The 19,334-nt window shown below is 58.8% G+C and overlaps 2 protein-coding genes and 3 pseudogenes across 2 annotated transcripts, besides 6 other annotated features; all 5 read left to right on the forward strand.

The window, feature by feature from the left end:
• Positions 1-1,142: part of a sequence feature (haploid, Esmeraldo-like haplotype) that runs on past the window's edge.
• On the forward strand, positions 524-1,246 carry Tc00.1047053511827.115 (uncharacterized protein; the record flags this gene model as incomplete). Its single annotated transcript, XM_811480.1, has 1 exon — positions 524-1,246. The coding sequence occupies one exon, from the start codon at positions 524-526 to the stop codon at positions 1,244-1,246; it is 723 nt and encodes a 240-aa protein (XP_816573.1).
• Positions 1,143-1,407: a sequence feature (areas not merged during assembly with more than two copies in the genome that could not be assigned to a particular haplotype).
• Positions 1,408-1,787: a sequence feature (haploid, Esmeraldo-like haplotype).
• Positions 1,788-2,990: a sequence feature (heterozygous, non-Esmeraldo-like haplotype).
• On the forward strand, positions 2,261-4,228 carry Tc00.1047053511827.120 (annotated as a pseudogene).
• Positions 2,991-19,334: a sequence feature (areas not merged during assembly with more than two copies in the genome that could not be assigned to a particular haplotype).
• Positions 5,023-5,343, forward strand: Tc00.1047053511827.125 (annotated as a pseudogene).
• On the forward strand, positions 5,908-16,311 carry Tc00.1047053511827.130 (dispersed gene family protein 1 (DGF-1), putative; the record flags this gene model as incomplete). The annotated part of the gene is made up of 1 exon (XM_811478.1): positions 5,908-16,311. One exon carries the CDS (start codon positions 5,908-5,910, stop codon positions 16,309-16,311), a length of 10,404 nt encoding a protein of 3,467 aa, XP_816571.1.
• Positions 10,762-10,821: a microsatellite.
• Tc00.1047053511827.139 lies at positions 18,781-19,334 on the forward strand (annotated as a pseudogene; the record flags this gene model as incomplete).

Here is a 19,334-nt window from a genome sequence, read left to right on the forward strand (position 1 = left end):
GGTCGAAAAATAAAATACAAGAAATTGTCATCAACAGCAAAAGAGACGCACGGAGCGTCCCAATGGAAACATAAATGACGTGTGGACACTCGGGGGGGCTGAAGCGACGGGGACGAATATGTCTTATTTCCAAATCTCCTGCAGGAAACCAAAGAAAAACGAGACAACAACAAAAACAGACATAACGCTTTGAAGCGCCAGAAAAAAGATTTTCTGCGACGACGGTTTCTTTTTTTTTTTGGATTTTTTATGCGCAAGTAAAAGTTCTCACGAAGAACGGTTAAGAAACGAAAGTCTTGTGATTTACCACTGCTAGGGATGTAATTCCATCTTGAGTCTCAACAAGTTTTTCTTTTGTTTTTATTTGTGCATTACTAATGCTTTTTTTTTTTTTTTTGCTTTGCAGGCATACACACACACACGCACAAGCGCAGACGGTGTAAATATTGCGGTGCAGTTGGATGCTCTTATTGTGCTCGATGCTGGCAGCTGCATGTAGCTGCTGCTGCTTCACTCAGCAGACATGAAGAGAAGGAAGGAAGGGAGTGACAATGATTGTGCGCCATGGCTCTCATCCTCTGTGGGAAAGCTGCACGGCGTGCGGCGGTATTTTTTTGAGGCACCTCACCATCACGCACGAGGACATGGCACGGAGTGGAAGACTTCTTTTTGGTTTTGTGTCTGCTGCTGTGGGTGTGGGTGCATCCACGCCGGAATTGTCGGCACGATGACCGTAGCGTGTGGCTGTCACTTTGTTCTCTTGGAGAATATGCTGCCACGCCTTTACGTGTGTGTTGTTTCGGGGACAATGTGCCGGCGGCTGTGCGATTGCCGGATGGAGGGAGAGGAGTGGAGGGAATTGCGTGAGCGCCGCGGTCAGGAGTCGCGCTGGGTGTCTCGCCGCGGAGGGCACTGTCCACCCAGCCCAGCACCGCTTCTGCCGGGCATCCTCTATCACTCCGCAGCATCTTATTCGACGCCACCAGCACGCAGCGAGGCAGCGGATGCCGCCACTGCCACGAGTGCGACCGGAAGGGACACTTCAGCTGTTGTGTTCCGAGGGGGCAATCCGTGTGGCACAGCGGCGTGCCCACAACCTCATCGCGGACTCCGCGCACAAGACACCGGGCACTGGCCGCGGAGTGTTTGCGTCGTGGAGGACACTGCGGCTGCTTCCCTCTTCCTTCAGGTGGACGGACGCCTGTTTTTACTCTTTTTCCCACCCGGGCGGATTGCTGCGCGGTGACACCCCAACGAGGCAGTTGTTTTCACCATGGAGGGGCATCATCTGCAGGGTTACGCATTGGGAATATGAATGGCGAATGCAATAAGAAAGGGAGTGTCATGGTTCTTTTATGCTTTGCGAACTGCAGAGATCTTTCATAAAGCACGTAATTTGCCTTTTGTATTTTTCTTTTATTTTGCCTGGGAGGCTGCCGTGATGCGCCGCTGTTGTGGCGTGTATGATCTGTGATCCCTGCGTGTGGCCGCTGCTTTACCGAATCCCCTTTCCACTCTTGTGTGTTTGTGTGTGTCAGGGACGATATGCGCGCATGTATTACCGTGGAGAGTGTGCGGTGACGGCGGTGCCACACGGATGTTAGACCGCAGCGAGCGGAATGCGTGAGCGAACCCTCCGTGCGCACCACGCTGCTGTTATTGTCGGCTCCCACCAACACTGTGCTTGGTGGATGGCACCTACTTGCCGTCTTTGTGGTGGTCCTCGTGCGTGTGGTGTGCATCACACACCGTGTGGATAGCTCTCTTATTTGCCTTACTGCCTGTCGTGTCTGTGCCTATTGGTTTTTATTCTTCTTTTTGGTTGTTGGTTAGTGTTCGGCTTTAGCTCAATCAAACTAAGAAATCAAGGAGAAACAATGCCTATAAGGCACAGGAGAGTGCAAGGTGCTAAAGAGGAGTGCCAAGCGACTGCTGTGCCGTAGGGAGATTCTTTGAGGGGGGCGAGGCCGGAGTCTGAGGGTAACACAGATCAACTCGCTGCGACTCGCAGAAGAATGGAGGAAGTGCAGCAACCACAGTGGACTCTTGGCTTTCGGGTGGAAGATGTACTGCTGGTTGGGAGGGCACTTATCATCAAAGCGAAGCTGGATTAATTCAAGTTGAAGAGCCTCAGTTTTCTGCAGGCCGTCGGAGGGGAAGAGGATGTGTAGGTGCGAATGCTCGCTCGGGATCCCAATGGCAACTCGGGTTATGGACAGCTGATGAGAGGAATTCTCGACGTTGCGGATTATCGGTTTGCATGGGATACATACCTGCTCTTAACAGATGTAATGAACCTTCATCACGAGGGTGTGGACTCGCTGGAGCAATGGAAGGACCTTGAGGGAGGGGAACGGTCACTTCTGTTGCAGGGGGAAGGCTGAGCGTAGTCCACTCTCAGGTACTGAATGAATAAAAGGCAAGGCGGGAGGCAGAAGAAAAGACGCTAGAGGGATCATACGAGTCTGTGTACAATGCGAGGTGGAGCCATGTGGTGGAAGTTTCTGGCGGCGAGGGGACGGGAGTGGAAGTGAGGGAGGGGGAACCACAGCAGTAATGGGATTACAAGAAAGTTGACGACACCCTCGAAAAGGATGACGGTGTGTGGCAATCCGGTGCACCGCGTCCCAGGCTGATGGTGCTCACCTCGGAGAAGGGATGGCCGTACTCGTGGAGATGGAAGGAGAATAAATCCACTCGTGACTGCCACGTGAACTGTGAGGTGGATCGAGTATGGCAGATTGTTAAGGGCGATCTCACCGAGTGGTTCAGCAGTCACGGTGGGAACGACTTTGAGCCCAAGCAGCGTCTGTTGATTGGGATGCCCGGGATCGGGAAGTCGATGGCTGCCGGTTCGTACCTCCTCTACCAGCTGCTGCACTATGATGCGGAGCAGCTCCCAATGGTTGCGTACGTTATTGGGAGTCAATCATTTCTGTTTGACAAGACCACCAAAACGGTATCAACATACAGGGGTGACCCCAGGATTGATGATGTTGTAAACATTTTTTCTTTGCGTGGGGTTAAGGGGTATTGTATCTACGATGCGACATTGGCATGTCGTCAACCGCCTGCTGGTTTGCCTTGCAGGGGATGGGGCATGATTGTGATGACACCACCAGACAAAAACGACTATGAACGGTGGGCAAAAAAATGGACGCTACTGCAATCGTAACGAATTGTCCCGAAGAAAACGATGTGAGGGCAATGTGCATTTGGATGAAACGCAATTGGCCCCTGCAGGAGCAAGCGGAGTACTGGAGGGAGGTGAGGGGTCGCATGAATAACGTGGGACCAATTCTCCGCTCTATCTTTGGCAAACAGGCATGTGATGACCGCATTAAAGCGTGTCAGCAGGCCGTGGGTGGGTCGACCGCCTCGGAATTAGAGCGCAATTTGGGTATTGGCTGCTGTTACTCGTCCAATGACAGCGACTTGTCTCGAAAGCTTGTGAGGGTTGTCCGAGTACGACGAGGAAACAGCATTGAATCGCCTCTGAATTTGCTGGTATCTTCCCATCTCGAACGTGAAACTTTGTCCAGGTTGGAGAATGAAATGAAGCAGTCCGATTTTATTTTTTTCGTTTTGAGGTTCTGGGATTATGCCCCACCATATCTTATTGGAAAGTGTGCCGCATCCGCATTTTTGAATGAGGATTTCCTGCGTGCGATAAGAATTAAAATCAAGGAACTGAGGCCACCAGGACGACGTGAGCCACACAGGTGCACTGAAAGAGCACTCAGACAAGAGCTTCACCAGAAAAGAGGTTCTACCGCCACCGGAGCGCCTTTCCAATCCGGTTGCTATGGACCACTGGGTGCTGTATGAGCCCAAAGTCCAAAACTTTCCGCTGGTGGACGGCCTTTTCTTTGTGGACTCAAATCCGAAGACGCTGGTTGGTCTGCGGATGACTACGGCGGGTGGGCACCACACCACCGCCAGCACTGCGAGGCAGTTCACCGAGTGCCTGGCGGCATATTTTAATGGTTGGGAGGAGTTATCCCGAGACATGTCGTGGGAGATTATTTACGTGCAGCACGCAGACAGCACGCCGATGTATGACTGGCAGAGATGTGATGTCGTCAATCCCAATAATGTGAGCGATGATGAAAGCCGTGAAATTGCGGCGTTTTGGAAGGAAGAGGTGCGCCAGTACCAAGTGTCAGTATCGTACAGAGGCTTTAGAGGAGACGAAGCACTCCGAAGTGAGGAAGAACCGTCGAAATAGGAAAACAAATTAGGGAGTGAAGGGATTGTTTGGTTTCTGGCAAAAAACATTGGGGCTGTTTTATACATTTGGATGCGTTTGTGTGGATGCGAGGCATACTGGGAGAATTGCTCCGTTATGGAAGAATCGTTGTGTCCGGCGGTATTGCAGCATGGCTGCATTTTCCAATTACATCTATTGTGTTATAGGGCCCATCGTTGACGGAGGCATCTGTAGGGGATGTACGAAGGATGAGTTGTACCGAGGAGATGGTGTACTCCGTGTGGCGGCAGTGGCATTTTGGCGTCGCGTCATGGTGGATGAGAGCCCACCTCTGCGCGTGGCCGGTGTGGTGGGTGCCCGCTCCGCGTGCGTTGTGAGCTGGCTGCGGGGCTGTCCCCATATCCCGTTGTTCGTGGGAATGATCGGGAGGCGGTGGTCGTGGGTCACTCGTCCTTGTCCATGGCGCTTGCCTGTTTGCGTTGTTTGCCTTTTTTTTGGGGTTGGCCGGATTCTCCCATGCGCGGGCTGGCGGCGTTGTTACTGTGTGAGCGTTGGGCTCCGCCGTGACTCGCCTTGTTGTTGCTCTTTTCTGTGGGCCACGGTCCCCCGTGTCATGCCTTTTGGATTGTCTCGTGTCCTGCACTTTGTGTGGGTGATGTGCTCTGCACTCCAGTGGCGTGTCTGATTTATTGCCGCTGTTGTTGTCTTTTCCACCTTGCGCATGCAGACACGCTAGTAAGGAAAACAGGCGCGAATAACCACTGTGCACTCTGAAATGACCAACAGCAAACACACCGCCCAAACACACACATATGCTCTCACGTGTTGCTGCAGTGAAGGCACCCCGCACACACAACCGTCGCCGCGTGACCGGATCCAGCGGAAGGAGGAGGGAAGGAAGAGAGAGTGAGCCGCAGAGACCCAACATGTCCCGGCATGTGTTTACTTCCGCGGTGCTGCTTCTCCTTGTCATAATGATGTGCTGCGGCAGTGGTGCTGTGGGAGCGGGTAGGTGGGAGGGAGTGAGGGTGAGTGGCAGCCGATTCCGTCTCGCAAATTGGGGATTTCCACACGTGTGCTTTTTCTCGACAGCCTCTTGCGGCTCTCAGGCCGTGGAGTGGGAGAGGATATGAAGGGTTTGCTTTGATCAGGAGAAGGATGCGTGGAACAATTCCCTTCTGTGGTCTTTTTGGTGATGTTGGCAGCGGGTACGAGAAACATAAATTTGAGCAATTATAGGATGAAATTTTGATGCTGTTCCGTGTATACTGCTCAATTGCCGTCAATTCACAACAAATCCGCGGTGCGTTTTGGTGCGGTTCCGGCCGATGAGGGGAGGGCGATGGTGTCACTGGCGTGGTTGCTTCTGCGCGTCTTTGTGTCTGTGGTTGCGCTGTGGTGGGGACTGTCTGTGGCCGGATGCGTCTGAGTGCCGCTGTGTTTATTTGCTGCTCCTTTTTATTCCTTTCCTGAAAAAACAGTTAGAGGTAAATTGGCTTGACCAGCACAACTATCGTTTCAAGCTATTAGGGATTAATTGCAGTATTAGGATAAGCAGTATTGGGATAACGATCTGGCGGAATTGTGTCTCTGGATTTCCCATCTGAAGAAAGGGGATTTGTTGGACAGGAGTTACGGTTGACGGGGCGAGTGTGACACACCACGACAGTCCTGTTGATACCTGTTTGTGTCGGTGGATGCGGTCTGCGGTGGGCGCGTGTCCGCGCAGCCGGCACCGTGTGCGGTGCATGGTCATTGCGGCTGTGCGTGTGGCGCTTCTTTTTGTGTTGGCGCTGGCTGCTGCTGCTGCGTGGATGCCTGCGGCGCATGCGGTGGTGTTGCGACTGCGGGGCGGCACGGTGGACAGAGCCATCACGGTTGGCCGCGCCGTGGACACGGTGCTGATGGACGGCGTTTACATCACGAACGGCGTGGCTGTTGTGTTTGACGTGCCGGCGATGCTTCCCGGCGCGCTGCGCATCGAGTTGAGGGATTGTGTGTGCGACGGCGGTGCGCAGATCCACGTGCGGGGCTACAGCGGCGAGCCGGCGCGTGACCGGAGCCTGGAGGTGAGCGTGAGCGGGCTGTCCGGCGGCTACTGCTCGCTCGTGTTTGTGGACAACCTGCCGGCACACACGAACGTGACGGTCCGCGACTCGACGATTGTGACGCCGGGGCCAATGCGCTACTCCCAGCTGAGCGGGCTGACGGACGCGGTGGCGTCGCCGCTTGTGCTGTACGCGACGTCGCTGCTGCAGACGCAGCTGCGTGTGAGCAACACTGTGCTGAGGTCGTTGCAGGCGGGCGGGTCGGCGGTGTACGTTGGCGGCGACGTGGACCTGCTGTCGAGCGCTGTGGTGCTTGACGGCGTGTCGCTGGAGGCGTCGGGCGGTCCGACCGCGTCCGCGATGCATGTGGCGTCCTCGTCGCGTCTCAGTCTGCGGAGCCACTCGGTGTTCTCCGTGACGAACGTGTCGGCTGTGAGCAGCGGCGGCGGCCTTTTGCTTGGCGAGCACCTTGCGGTGTCCGACTCGGTGCTGCGCTTCGTGGGCGTCGAGGGGTCTGTCGCGTCGTCGCTGGTGCGCTGCGACGGTGGGACGATCGGTGGCGGCGGGTGGCTGGACCTGCACGACGTGTGGGCGGTGGGCGAGGCGTCGTCGGTGGCGTCGCTGTCGGGTGTGACGCTGGACGGTGGCGCCGTGTCGATTGCGCGCTGCGTTGCCAATGGCGCGACGCTTGTCTCCGGGCTGGCGATCACGAGCGGCGTCGTGTCGGTGCAGTGCAACCGTGCTGGCGGCCGGGTGCTGCGGAGCAGCGGCGACTACCGCATGGCCGGCCTGTCGTCCGTGAGCGTGGTGCCGTGCGACGGCTGCGCGGCTGCGCTGGCGTGCTTCGATGCGCTGACGGCGTCGTTTTCTGACTGCGTGTGCAGCTGCCGTGCCGGCGGCGTGGGCGACGCGTGCCTGCCGTTCGACGTGCCGGTTGCGAGGGCCGGTGGTGGTGCGCAGGACTGCGTGAGTGGCGTGACGCTGACGGAGTCGGTGACGGTTGGCGGCGGGCGTGCGACGGCGTGCTTCGACTCGGTGGTGTTCAGCGGGCCGATCATTGTGGCGGTGGACCTGCGTTCGATGGGCGCGTTTGCTGACGCGCTGAACGTGACGCTGCGCCACTGCGTGCTTGCGGGCGGCGCACAGCTGCGGATTGGTGGCCTCAGCGAGAGCACGGCGCGCCTGATGCCGCACGCTCTCGTCAACATGACGAATGTGACGTCGCTGGAGGGCACGATCGTGCTGCATGGCGCGATGCCGCCGAACTCGAGTGTGCTGCTGGCGAACTCGACGCTGCGCGCGACGGTTGGCGGGTCGCAGTACGTGCCGGCGACTCCTGGCCATGCGGGATATCGGTGTGGCCCCGCGCTTGTCCTGGACGGCGTCCGGCTTCTGTCGACGCGGTTTGTCATGACGCGGTCGAAGCTGGTGTGTGGCGGGGGCTCGTGCGCTGCGATCCTCGTGGAGCGCGGTCTCGACGTGAACCTGTCCAGCGTTTTCTACATGGACAACTGCGCCGTCAATTCGCAGACGCACGTGATGTACGCCCTTGCATCGGACCTGCGTGTCAGCAGTGGCTCTGTGTTCTCCATACAGAACAGCTCGTGGAGTGCGCCGAGCAACGACTTCTACAGGGGTGCGTGTATGTTTGGGGACGTTGCGGTGGCTGGCGGCAGCGTGCTGCAGATTGTGTCCAGCACTTTCCGTCTCGGCTTTGCCATGCTCATCACAAACGTGCTGACCGTGACTGGTGGCAGTTGGCTAGTGCACCGCGACAACGAGTTCCGCACCGCCTACGTTGTGTACGTGGCCGACGAAAACGGCGTTGCGTTCCGCGATCGGAGTGTGTGGTCGATACTTCACAACAAACTCACGTACGGCTCGTACTCGTCTACCATCGCACACATGACAAGCAAGTGGTCACTGCCATCCGACGTGCGCCCGATCATCTACGGCTTGTGCAACGAGGCAAGGGGCTCACCTGTGACGGATTACGGAGTCGACCTCAACATTGAGGCACCCGTGACGGTGCTGGACTGTGGCGTTTGCACTGTGGACGCCGTGTGCTTTTCTGCGAGGACGAGCAGCATCAGCGGCTGTGAGTGCGTGTGCGCTGCTGGCGGATACGGTGGCACGTGTCTGCCAGCAGCGGTTCCGGACGGCCTTGGACCGCTCCCGCTCCCCGATGCGAAGGACACGGAGGTCCGCTGCGTGCACGGTGGCAGCATCAGCTCCGTGGACTATCCTGATCCCGGTGTGCGTGGTCTGTGCTTCGTCAACGTGACCTTCACTGCCGCGATTGTGCTTGACTTGTATAACTTTAACGCGCCACAACAGACACTCAACATCACGCTGCTGCAGTGCGTCCTCATGGGCCTGTCGATCAGGGGAAGTGGTGCGCGCGTGCACGTGAACATGACATCCTCGATGTTGGATTCTGAGGCGTTGGAGTTTAAGGGTGATTTTGGCTCGAGCTCCCAGATACTGGTGGCGGGCAATAAGATTGTGACGATTTCGTCTTACGCCATTTTATTTTTGAAATTTTTTCTTGGGGTGACCTCGACGCTTCAGCTGCTTGACAATTTCATCGAAGGAAGTAGTTACGCGGTCTATTTTTCCGAAGCTGTTGTTCTTGATGGTGGCGGGGTCATTGTGAAGGGAAATACGCTGAGGGCAACGGAGGGGGGTAGCGGTTTGGAATCATCCGTTTGCGTTTACGCTGTTGTGAAGAACGGCGGCTACTTTGACGTGGAGAACAACACGATGAGCGCGGTCCATGGCGTTTATCTTTACGGGGATACCACCGTGAGCTCCGCGGGGTTGCTGAGAGTGGCGGACTGCACCTTCGTTGAAAGCACGGAGGTTTTTGATTCCACGCTGGTGCATTTGGACGGCTCTGTGACACTCGAGGGAGGTGCGCAGTGGCGTGTGGAGGGCAACAGCGTGAGCGCGTTTTCAATACTACGTATAGCAAATTCTCAGCACAACATTGAGCTTTTAGACAGCGGCACCACCGTGGCGCTTGCGTACAACCGTCAGTTGGAAGATACTTATTCCTTTGCTGATCTGGTTCCGTCAAACACGATCGTGAAGCCGCCCGCGCGGTTTGTGGTTGGGTGCAACCTGCAGGGCGAGAAGGAGGTGTCGTACGACGGCGTGTTTCCGGAGGACGTGGTTGTGTTCAGGTGTGGCACATGCAACGACGACGCGGCGTGCTACATGCCCGGGACGGAGTTGGTGGACCGCGGCTCGTGCTCGTGCAGCTGCAGGGACGGATGGCATGGCGCGTCGTGCCTTCCCTTTGAGGTGCCCGACACGGTTGTGCCGCCCGTAGCGGAGAGAGTCTTTGACGGCGACACGAGCTGCGTGGTGAACCAGACGCTGACGAGCCTCACGCTGAACATGTGGAAGACGCACCACTGCTACGAGGGCGTGACATTCAGCGGCGTGGATGCAGTTCTGACCTTTTTCTTTGACAGTATGCCGCTGCATCTCCCAATCAACATCACGCTCACTGGGTGCACATTCCTTGATGGGGCTGTGCTGCATTTTGTTGGGGGTGCTGAGGTGGCCGAGTCAGCGGGCGTCCTGATCCGCGTGAGCCAGACGGTGATGCGGTCCTCTGTTGTTGCTTTTGCACTTGCCCTCCCGCTGCACTGCGACATTGCCGTCACGGAGGTTGACGCCGTGCAGTCCTCTGAGTTCTACTTATCGGACACTGTGAGCAGCGCGTTGAGCGTCGTGCTTCTGCAGAACGTTGCGTTGAGTGCTTCTTCGCTGTTGGTCAGCAACGTCAGGGCGCATGCAACGAAGCACGATGCGTTTGGTTTGTACTCGATCGGTACGCTGACGCTGGTGGGCGGCAGCTCGCTGTACGCGCGGTACTGCAGCTTTGAGGGCTACAAATACCTTCTGCACTTGAATACCCTCAGTGTTCGTGATCACTCCGTTTTTGCGCTGCTCAACAATACGATGGCCTCCGGGACAAGCTTTCTGTTCCAGTACTCCCGATTCAGCGTGTCGGATCACAGTGTGTTGCGCGTGGTGGGCAACAGCGGCTCCGTGTCCTGCTCCGTCTATGCATACAACTTGTGGACCGTTGAGCGGTCAAGCTGGTTGGATTGGCGTGACAACGACGTGGGATTGGGTGCGATGTTCTATGACGCTGGGTCCGCTTTTGTGAGCATTGACGGCAGCAGTGTGGTGACGCTGACGGGCTGCAAGATGGGCTCGACGGGGCTGTCGGAGCCTCTGCTATCGCAGGCTGACGCCGGCTACCGGCTCGTTGCTGGGTGTCTGACGGTCGCGGGACGTGTGGTGACGACGGCGGCAGAGCTGGAGCTCCACGGCATCACCAACGCGACGACGGTTGCCGCTTGCGGGGATCGCACAAAGGACGGCGACTGCTTTGCACCGCTGACGACGGCGGTCATTGACTGCGAGTGCCAGTGCGCTGCTGGAGGGCACGGCGATGCGTGCGTCCCGGCGCCTGTGCCTGCTGGCCCGCCGCCACCACCGCCACCGTCGTCACCGCCACCGCCACGCACACCGCCACCGCCGCCGGTTGGTGAGTGCATCAGCGACATGGTGTACCCCGAGGTGGCGCAGGCTGTGGGCAGCGGACTGTCGTGGCTATGCTACCGCAACGTTACGTTCAGCGGGGGCCGCATGATCCTGACGGTGCTGGTCGGGGCGATGACGGGCGACGTGGCGAACATCACGTTCGATGGATGCACGTGGAGGGACGGCGCCGTGCTGTTGCTGTTGGGCAACGTGTACGCCGCTGTTAGGTCGCTGAACATCGTCGTCACCGGCAACACGTTTTGTGACGCGTTGCTCAGCCCGGAGGGTGTGTTTCCACCGCACACGAACATCACGATCAGCGGGAACCGCTTCACGGTCACGAGGCTGATCCCTCGGCCGGGCTTGGACCTTGGCAGCCCGTCGTGTGTTGCGATGAATGAGCTGGTGATTAGCAACGACTCCGCGGTGGTGCTCAGTGGCAATGTGTTTCAGAGCGTGAGGGCACCGTCAAGCGCCATTCGCGTTTCCAGATCTGCGGTGAGCGTGTCGTGGCACTCCGTGTTTGCGGTGATGGGCAACACGTTTCACATGGCTGGTGGTGACGGTACGCTGATATATCTTGAAGGGTCTAGCCAGTCTTCGTCGCTGAGTGTACTGAACAACTCTGCTGTGGTGATTCGAGGCAACGTTGTGACGATGCCGGTGAAATACGTCATCTTATTTCTTTGGGAGTTACGTGCGGAGTCTCGGTCAGCGGTTGTGTTTCAGGGCAACGAAATGCAGGGAAGTTCGGTTGTGTTTTTTCCAAGCTACTCCCCAAAAATTTACTACAACTCCTGGCTGCAGTTGAGCGGCAACCTCTGCCGTGAATCCCCATCGGAAGCCTTTGCTTTTTTTAACCCCACGGTGAATCTCCGTGACTCCACGGTGTCTGTGTCCGGCAACCAATTTATTTCCAGCACGTTCACGCCGACAGCGCTATGGATATTCACAGGGTCCAGCGATCTCACAAACGGAGCTATTGTGGCCGCGTGCAACAGTGTGGACGACGAGGAGGAGGCGTACTACAGCATCCCGTCCGTGCACAATGCCACCATTCTGACCTGCAGCGACCCATGCGCCCTTGCGGCGTCGTGCTTCCCCGCGTACACGACGACGGCCTCGAGTGATGGCTGTGCCTGCACGTGCGCTGAGGGCGGCCACGGCGATGCGTGCCTGCCCGTCGCTGTTCCCGAGCCGCCGAGCACCGACGGCGCCGACTTGTGCGTGCGGGACGTGCGTTGTGATGTGGAGGTGAACGTCAGTTTCGGGACGTCGGTGGTGTGCTACGTTGGCGTGACCTTTGCGGCGGACTTTGTGGTGGACGTGGGGTCGATGTCAGGGAGCGTGCGCAACGTGACGCTGGCGAACTGCACGTTTTTGGGCGGAGCGAGCCTGTACGTTGTTGGGTGGCTGTCCGACCCGCCTGCTGGCGAGCGCGTTGATGTGTTGATCAGCGGGCTTGAGTCTCCCTCTGGCGGCGGCGTGTTGGTGGCGAACCGATTTCCGCCAGGCTCGCGCGTCACTGTGGTGAACTCGGTGCTGATTGCAGAGGCGCGTGTTGCGCACCGCGGCGACTACGGCCTTGGCGACGCGTCCGCGTGCCTCGTGCTGCACAACGTGAATCTGACGGGGAGCGTGCTGACCATTGCGCGCACGCATGTGGCGGCGGTGTTCCGCGGCGCTGTTGGCGTGTTGTTTGTTGGCGGCGTGGCGCTGTCGTCGCGCGGTGCGCTGTACTTGGACGGGCTGTCGGTGCAGACGGCGCTGGGGCTGTGCGTGTCGGTGGAGGGCGGTGTTGCTGCCAGTGGCGGCTCCGTGGTGGCGTTTGCTGACAGCGACTTCCTGCTGTGCAAGCACGCGGTGTCTGTGCGTGGGGCTGTGAGCGTGTCGGGCTCCATTGTGGCGATTGTGCGGAACGAGTTTTTGTCGACGGAGGACTACGCGGTGGCGTTTTATTCGACGGTGAGCCTGGATGGCGGGTCGATGCTGCTGGTGAAGGGCAACGTGCACGACGGCGTCTCGAGGGGGATGCTCTACGCTGCTGGCGCCGTGACCGCTGCTGGGAGCACGCTGAGCTTTGTGCGCAACCGAGCACTGCTGCCGCGGATGGTCTCGCTGAGCCTGTCGCTCTTGGCTGGGGCGCATTTGAGGGTGGTTTGCAACGACGCCGGTGGACGTGTCCTGTTGACGGCGGAGGAGTACGCAGCGGCTGGTTTTGGCGACGCTGGGAGCATCGACGTTGCTGGGTGCGACGCCTGCGACAGGGACACGCACTGCTACGCGCCCGGGACGGCGTCGGCGAGCATGAAGAACGGTGTGTGCGTGTGCGCGTGCGGCAGCGGTGGGTACGGCGAGGCGTGCGTGCCTGTGGGAGCTCCCGCGCTGCCGCCTGCTGTGGGCACTGCGTCGAGTGTGTTCGTCCGCGAGGGCGTGGCGGTGCAGTCGGTGTTCGTTGTGCCTGCCGGCGCGAGCGAGGTGACGCTGCGCCACGTTGTGCTGGACGGCGTGAGTCCTGTGCTCTACGTGCCGTGGATGGCGCGGGACGGCGTGCGGATCGTTGTGCAGAACGTGTCGCTGCTGAACGGTGCCGTGCTGTACGTGATGGGCGGTGGAGCGGTGCGCGGTGCGGGGGCGGCGGTGAGCGACGAGAGCGGACCGGTGGAGCTGTGGGCGTGCGATGTGGAGGCGCTGGACGGTGCGCTTGTGCTGAGCGGCACGTTTCCCGCGGGGTCCGTGCTGACGGTGACGGACTCCCTGCTGGTTGCCACGAGGCCGACGCCGCTTGTGTATCTTCCCGGCTCGCAGTCCTCGCCGTACGCACCGGTGCTGGTGCTGTCGGGCCTGCGGCTCGTGCGGTCCGTGCTGGTTGTGTCCGGCGTTGCCCTCGTGACCGTGATGACTGGTGGGCGGACGGTGGTGGTGGACGGCGCGGTGCTGGAGCTTGTCGGTGGCGGCGTTGCGCTGGACGCGGCTGTGTTCGGTGGCGAATATGCGTTGTACGCGAGTGCGCGCGTGGTTGCGTCGGGGGGCGCTGTGCTGCGCGTGTCGGGGAGCCAGGTGTACGCTGCGCATGGGTTGGTTTTCGACAGCGGGGTGGAGGCTAACTTGTCCGCCGTCGTAGTGAACGACAACGCCGGTGCGCTGACCGATGGCGCGCTGCTGGTGCTGCGGGGGTTGGCGTCGTTTGCGTCCGGGTCGTGGCTGTCGGTGCGCGGCAACAGCATCAGCGGCAGGCTCCTGTCGGTGCCGCCGTACCCGCGCAGTGCGGAGCTCGCGCAGAGCACGCTGACGCTCCACGGGAACGCCGGTAGCGGGCCCGTCGTGATGGACGGCACCGTTGCGCTTGGAGGCGCCGGCCGACGGTTCGTCGTGGGGTGCTTGACGCTCAACGGGCAGGCGCTGCAGCCGATGGACTACAGGTCCGCCGGCATCATCGGGGAATTCCGTCCCGTGGCGTGTGGCGTTTGCGACGCCGACGTGCACTGCTTTGCTGCTGCGACGAGGGCGATGTCGGGGTCGTGCCGCTGCCGCTGTGCTGAGGGCGGGTACGGGCGCGACTGCCTGCCGGTGTACCTGCCGCACGTGGACGGGTGCAACCATACGCCCGGCATGCCGCTGCTGAGTCGCACGGCGACGCTGACGGAGACGCGCAGCCCGACGCCAACGTGGAAGCCGACGCCGAGCGCGACGCACTACAGTCCGACGCAGTGCGGGCCGACGGAGACGCTGCAGGTGACGGAGACGGTGGCACTGCCGCCCACGCGGACCCCGACGGCGTCGGTGAGCAGCACGCTGTGGTGGAGCGACGTGGCGTGCCCGACGCTCGCTGTGACGACGACGGCGGCTGGTGGGAGCCTGGCGCAGAACGACATCCGCGGCGGTGGGAGCGCCGTCCCGACGCGGCTTATGGTGGCGCTGCCGCCGCCGTTTCGGTGGGCACGTGACCCGCAGCTCGGCACGCACCTGAGCTTTGTGCCTGTGTCGACGACGCAGCCGAGTGGGTTTGGCGGTCCTTGGGGAGCGATGCTGAGCAACGCGACGTGGGTGCGCAACGCGACGAATCCGTCCACCGTCGTGGAGCTGGCTGTGCCTGTGCACCGCGGTTACTACATTGCTGTCGACGAGACGATAGTCATTCGCTGCGACGCTGCGGCGGTGTTCGGCGGCTGCAAGGGTGTGCTGCTTGGGTCCTTCACGATCAGGTCCGACATGCTGCCCGCCGCTGCCAGCGCCCTCTCGGCGATCACCGGCGTTGTTGCGGGTGCGGCGGCTGTTGCCGTGGTGGTGACCGGCGGGTTGGGCTCCGTCCTGGAGATGCAGGCGCTCGGCGTGTTTGCGAGGATGTCGTGTGCCTCGGCGCAGGAGCGTGCGAGCACCGCTGCGCTGCCGTACTTCCTGTCGGTGTTCGCTGCCCTTGACCCGCTGTGGATGGTGGTGGGCAACGCGCTGCTCGCCGCTGTGTTCGGGTGCGTGCACTGCGGTGTGACGGCGGTCTTCCAGCGGTGGCGCGGCGTGGACGCGGCGAGTGCGTGGGCGGCGATGCGCTTCCCGAGCCTGACGTACGTTGTGGCGCACGCGATGCACCTCGGCATTTTCTTTGGCTCCGTGCTTGCACTGGCGATGCCCGGCGCCCGCGTGCAGCACCGCGTGATTGGTGTCGTTGGCGTGCTGTACGGTGTGGCGTTCCCTGCTGGTGTGTGCTACTTTATTGCCCGCCACACGGGCGCGAGCTTTACGAGGTACTGGCAATTTTTGAGGAAGCCGCTGCACGAGCGCCTGCTGTACCCCGTCGGGTATTGGCACCCCGCGGCGCAGCAGCGGATGTACGGCGGCATGCTGACGAGCATGAGGGGCAGCCGCGTGTACTGGTGCGTGTTCCAGCTGTCGGTGCTGTGCGTGGTGGGCCTGATTGCGGCTGTGCACCCGCCCGTGGGAGGCTGCCACGTCCTGTACTTCTGCATGGCTGCTGTGCTGCTTGCGGGTGCGGGCGTGGTTGGCTTCACGAACATGATGCGCTCGGCCTTCCTGACGGTGATACACACGGCGAGCTTTGCGCTCCTTGCGGCGCTGTGCGTGGTCAGCGCGGCCAACCACCTTGCGCCGAGCGACGGCGGAGCGAGGGCGTACGCGGCTATCGTGCTGCTGCTGACGGCTGTGCTGCTTGCGGTCGCTGTGTACAGCTTCGTTGTGTGGTACGTGGAGGACCGCCACTGGCAGGAGCTGCGCGAGCCGCGTTGTGGAGGGCTGGAGGCGCTGCTGCGCGATGGCGAGGAGAGCGACGAGGAGACGCAGAAGCCGCACGACGTGACTTCATCGTCGTACGCCTCAGGCACCACCGCTGCGTCTTCTTACCGGCCACCCGCTGCGCCGTTGCAGCCCATGGCCGGTGACACCCGCCCAGACGCCCTGAGCCCGCTGGACCGTGTATCCAGTGCGAGCTGCAGCATTAATTATGCTCTTCTGGACAGGCGAAGATGCTTTGCTTGACGAAAGATTTGGCGCATTTTCTCCCTTTGGGGGTGGAAAGGCTTCGCCCCCAACAGTAACGCTACGCGGCGAGAAGGCACAAAGCCCCTCGCAGATGCGCATAACGTGGACGCTTCTGGCGGATATCTGCTTTCTTTCCATTATTCATAGATTGGTTGGATGATTGATTTGGTGTTCTTATTTTATTTTACCGATTATCGACGACAACGGATTATCGAACTATGACGCTAGCCCGGCGTGGATGCGTAACGGGTGTGTGTGTGTTTTACGCTCTTCGCTGCAGCACCGAATATGGGGGCTGCTGCTCTCTCTATTTCATGTCTGTACTCAGTAATGAGGACGTGCCCGACGATGGTGGCTGGTGTGCGGGCCATAGGATGCATTCAAGAAAACGTTAGGGAAAACAATCGATGAGGCTCTTCTGTGACGCGTCACCTCCTGGAGGTTGTGAGTGTGCGTTGTTGGCTGATATGAGGGAGGGCGTGGGGGCCACGGCTGTGCAGCTGCGCAGCCACTCATCGGACTCCGCACCGAAAGCGTCATTGATTGTTGGTTTTTGTTGGTTTGTTTCTATTTGTTTGTGCGGGTGCCTGCAGTGACTCTCCCTCCTGTTGCACGATGACTGTGTGGGAGGGCATGCCTGCCGCTCCTTATGCTTCTGATGCTGTGTAGAAGGAACAGCGAGAGAAGGAACGAAGAATTATGCGGATTGATGTATTACTTTGTGTATGCATATATGTATCGATGTACTTCTGTGGATTATTTCATTGTTTCTCTTTTCTCCTTTTCTTTCTTTTTACGTCGCTCCACACGTGTCTCAGTGTTTGCTTTAGTACGGCCACACACGGGTAGCTTGAGCCGCGGATGGTTTTTTCTTTTTGATGTCATTTTGTTTTAGACGCCAACGCGGGCACGTTTGGCAAGCATCCACTTTCCACAGCACGCTGCCTGATATTTTGGAGTCATCTCAGATGTAACGCCGGCACCACCGCCGTGGCACTCATGGGAAGTAAGATGGGACGCGGGGCAGCGAAAGATATTGTGCTGCACATGTGTCTGTTGCATTTGTTCTGTCGTGGTGGCTTCAATGTGGAAGAAGACGGACGAACATTGCACGATTCCGTGGCTTGGAGGAGTTATTACACTCTTTTATTATTATTTTTTATGATCACTGGCTCCCACCCGTGTCTGTTCCGATTTCTTTTCTGAGTGGAGCTGCGCCATGGCCGTCCTTTTTTTTTGTTTGCAGGAGGAAAAACTTATTACGAGTGACGAAACCACACGTCATGTATGCGGCGTCCAGGGAGGTACGTATTTGAGGTGGAGTGCACATATGTGGATGTCACGTGAGAAGGAACGGGGGTTGACTGCCCAACCGTCACTCCTTTTCTGGAGAGTGTGCTTCTTTTTTTTTGTCCCTTTTGTGACAGGGCACGGCGGGATTGGACAGCACCGTCCCACGAAGGGTCTTGCACACATACACACTCTCATGCCACCGTCGCCCCCGAATTCGGTTGCAAACCCAAATTTCGGCTTTTTGCATTGGCGTGGTTTTTAATGATTATTGACTGACGCCATCCTTTCCGGCGTGTCACTTTGACTGGATTGTGTGGGGTCGCTCGCCAACACCATCAAACGAAGCAGGCTGAGGATATCACGTATTTAAATGCCATCTTGCACGCGTATTTTTTTACGCCCAGTTGATGTGCACTCAAAAAGCGAGGTGTCCGGAACTATGCGTGCGTGGAATTCTTCCTGCCATGTGAACTGTGGGCAACACCGAGGGGCTGCCACTTTGACTCCGCAGAGTTGTTGCGTCTCTTCACAGGGTTGGCAGGGAAATTCCATGCAGCCTGCTACTGCTGGTGTGTCCCCAAATGTTGTTACTCCATGCGAATAATGTGCTTCAGCGAGTGAGGGTGTTGATTGGGTTTGTGTGCACTCTGATTCTGCTTGCTACTTTGTGCGGGCACGCAACGCTTGAGTGGTGGGAAAATGGAGCGGGGCGATGCGTGGCTGCGTCTCGTCCATTGTTCACTGCACGATGGTGTGGTGCACATTGTGGTGCTGACTCTGCGATGTGACTGCGGTCTTCTGTGCGGCAATGGCGGTGGGTGGTCGAGAGTGTTGGCCCGCGGCGGGACGGTGGGATCGCGCTTTTTTCTTTCTCAGCGAGAGTGCGGAGTTATTTTTATCGCCAGTGATAGGGCAAACCGACGGACAACGTGAATAAAATAAAAAAGGGCGATAATGTGGCGGTGTTGTGGCCAATTGCACGTTGTGTTGCTGCGGGGGCGGTGGGCCTTGACTGTTTCACCGACAGGCGTTGCAGTGCGGCCGCATGGCGCACCGGCCGCCCCGCCGTGCGAGTGCCACGCCCAACGCCATTGGGACTGCGGGACGAGACAGCCGCGACTGTCCTTTGGAGCCAGCGGCACCTTCTGGCCGCAGTTGGGCGGTGCGAGTGGGATGCTTCACCGCACGGGCGTTGTGATGGCGCCTTGAAGCGGCATCTCCGGCGATGGTTCCGACGCTGCAGCTCGACATGCGGTGGGGAGTAAAGAGCGACCGCAGTGGACTCTTGACAGTCGGCTGCATAAATTACTGCTGGAGGGAAATGAACGCACCACCAACATGGGGCTGAATGATTTCCTTCAGAATTATTTTGGCGGCAGGGTCGTTGAGGAATTCAGTGAGAACGTCTATCTGAAGGACCTTTTAAGTAGCCCCAATGACTTCATCCAAGACGAAGTGTTATTGAGCCCAATAAAGGCATTGCCGTCGTACCAAGAGCTGAAAAAAGAGCGTGAGGAGTTTTACGTGCTATCGGAGGCTTCACATAAGCTTAACAGAGAATATATTGTCACTCTCAGGCATTGGAGGGAGTTTAAAAGAAAGGATACGGTCACTCCTCTTGCAAGGGCACAGATAAGCACAGCCTGCTCTTATGTACTGAGAGTAGAGAGGCGGAGGGCAGAAGAAGAGGAAAGGCGAGAACGACAAGAACTGGGGATTGACGTTCC

Source organism: Trypanosoma cruzi, genomic scaffold (assembly GCF_000209065.1).
Source record: "Trypanosoma cruzi strain CL Brener 1047053517171 genomic scaffold, whole genome shotgun sequence".
NCBI classification, from domain to species: Eukaryota; Euglenozoa; class Kinetoplastea; order Trypanosomatida; family Trypanosomatidae; genus Trypanosoma; species Trypanosoma cruzi.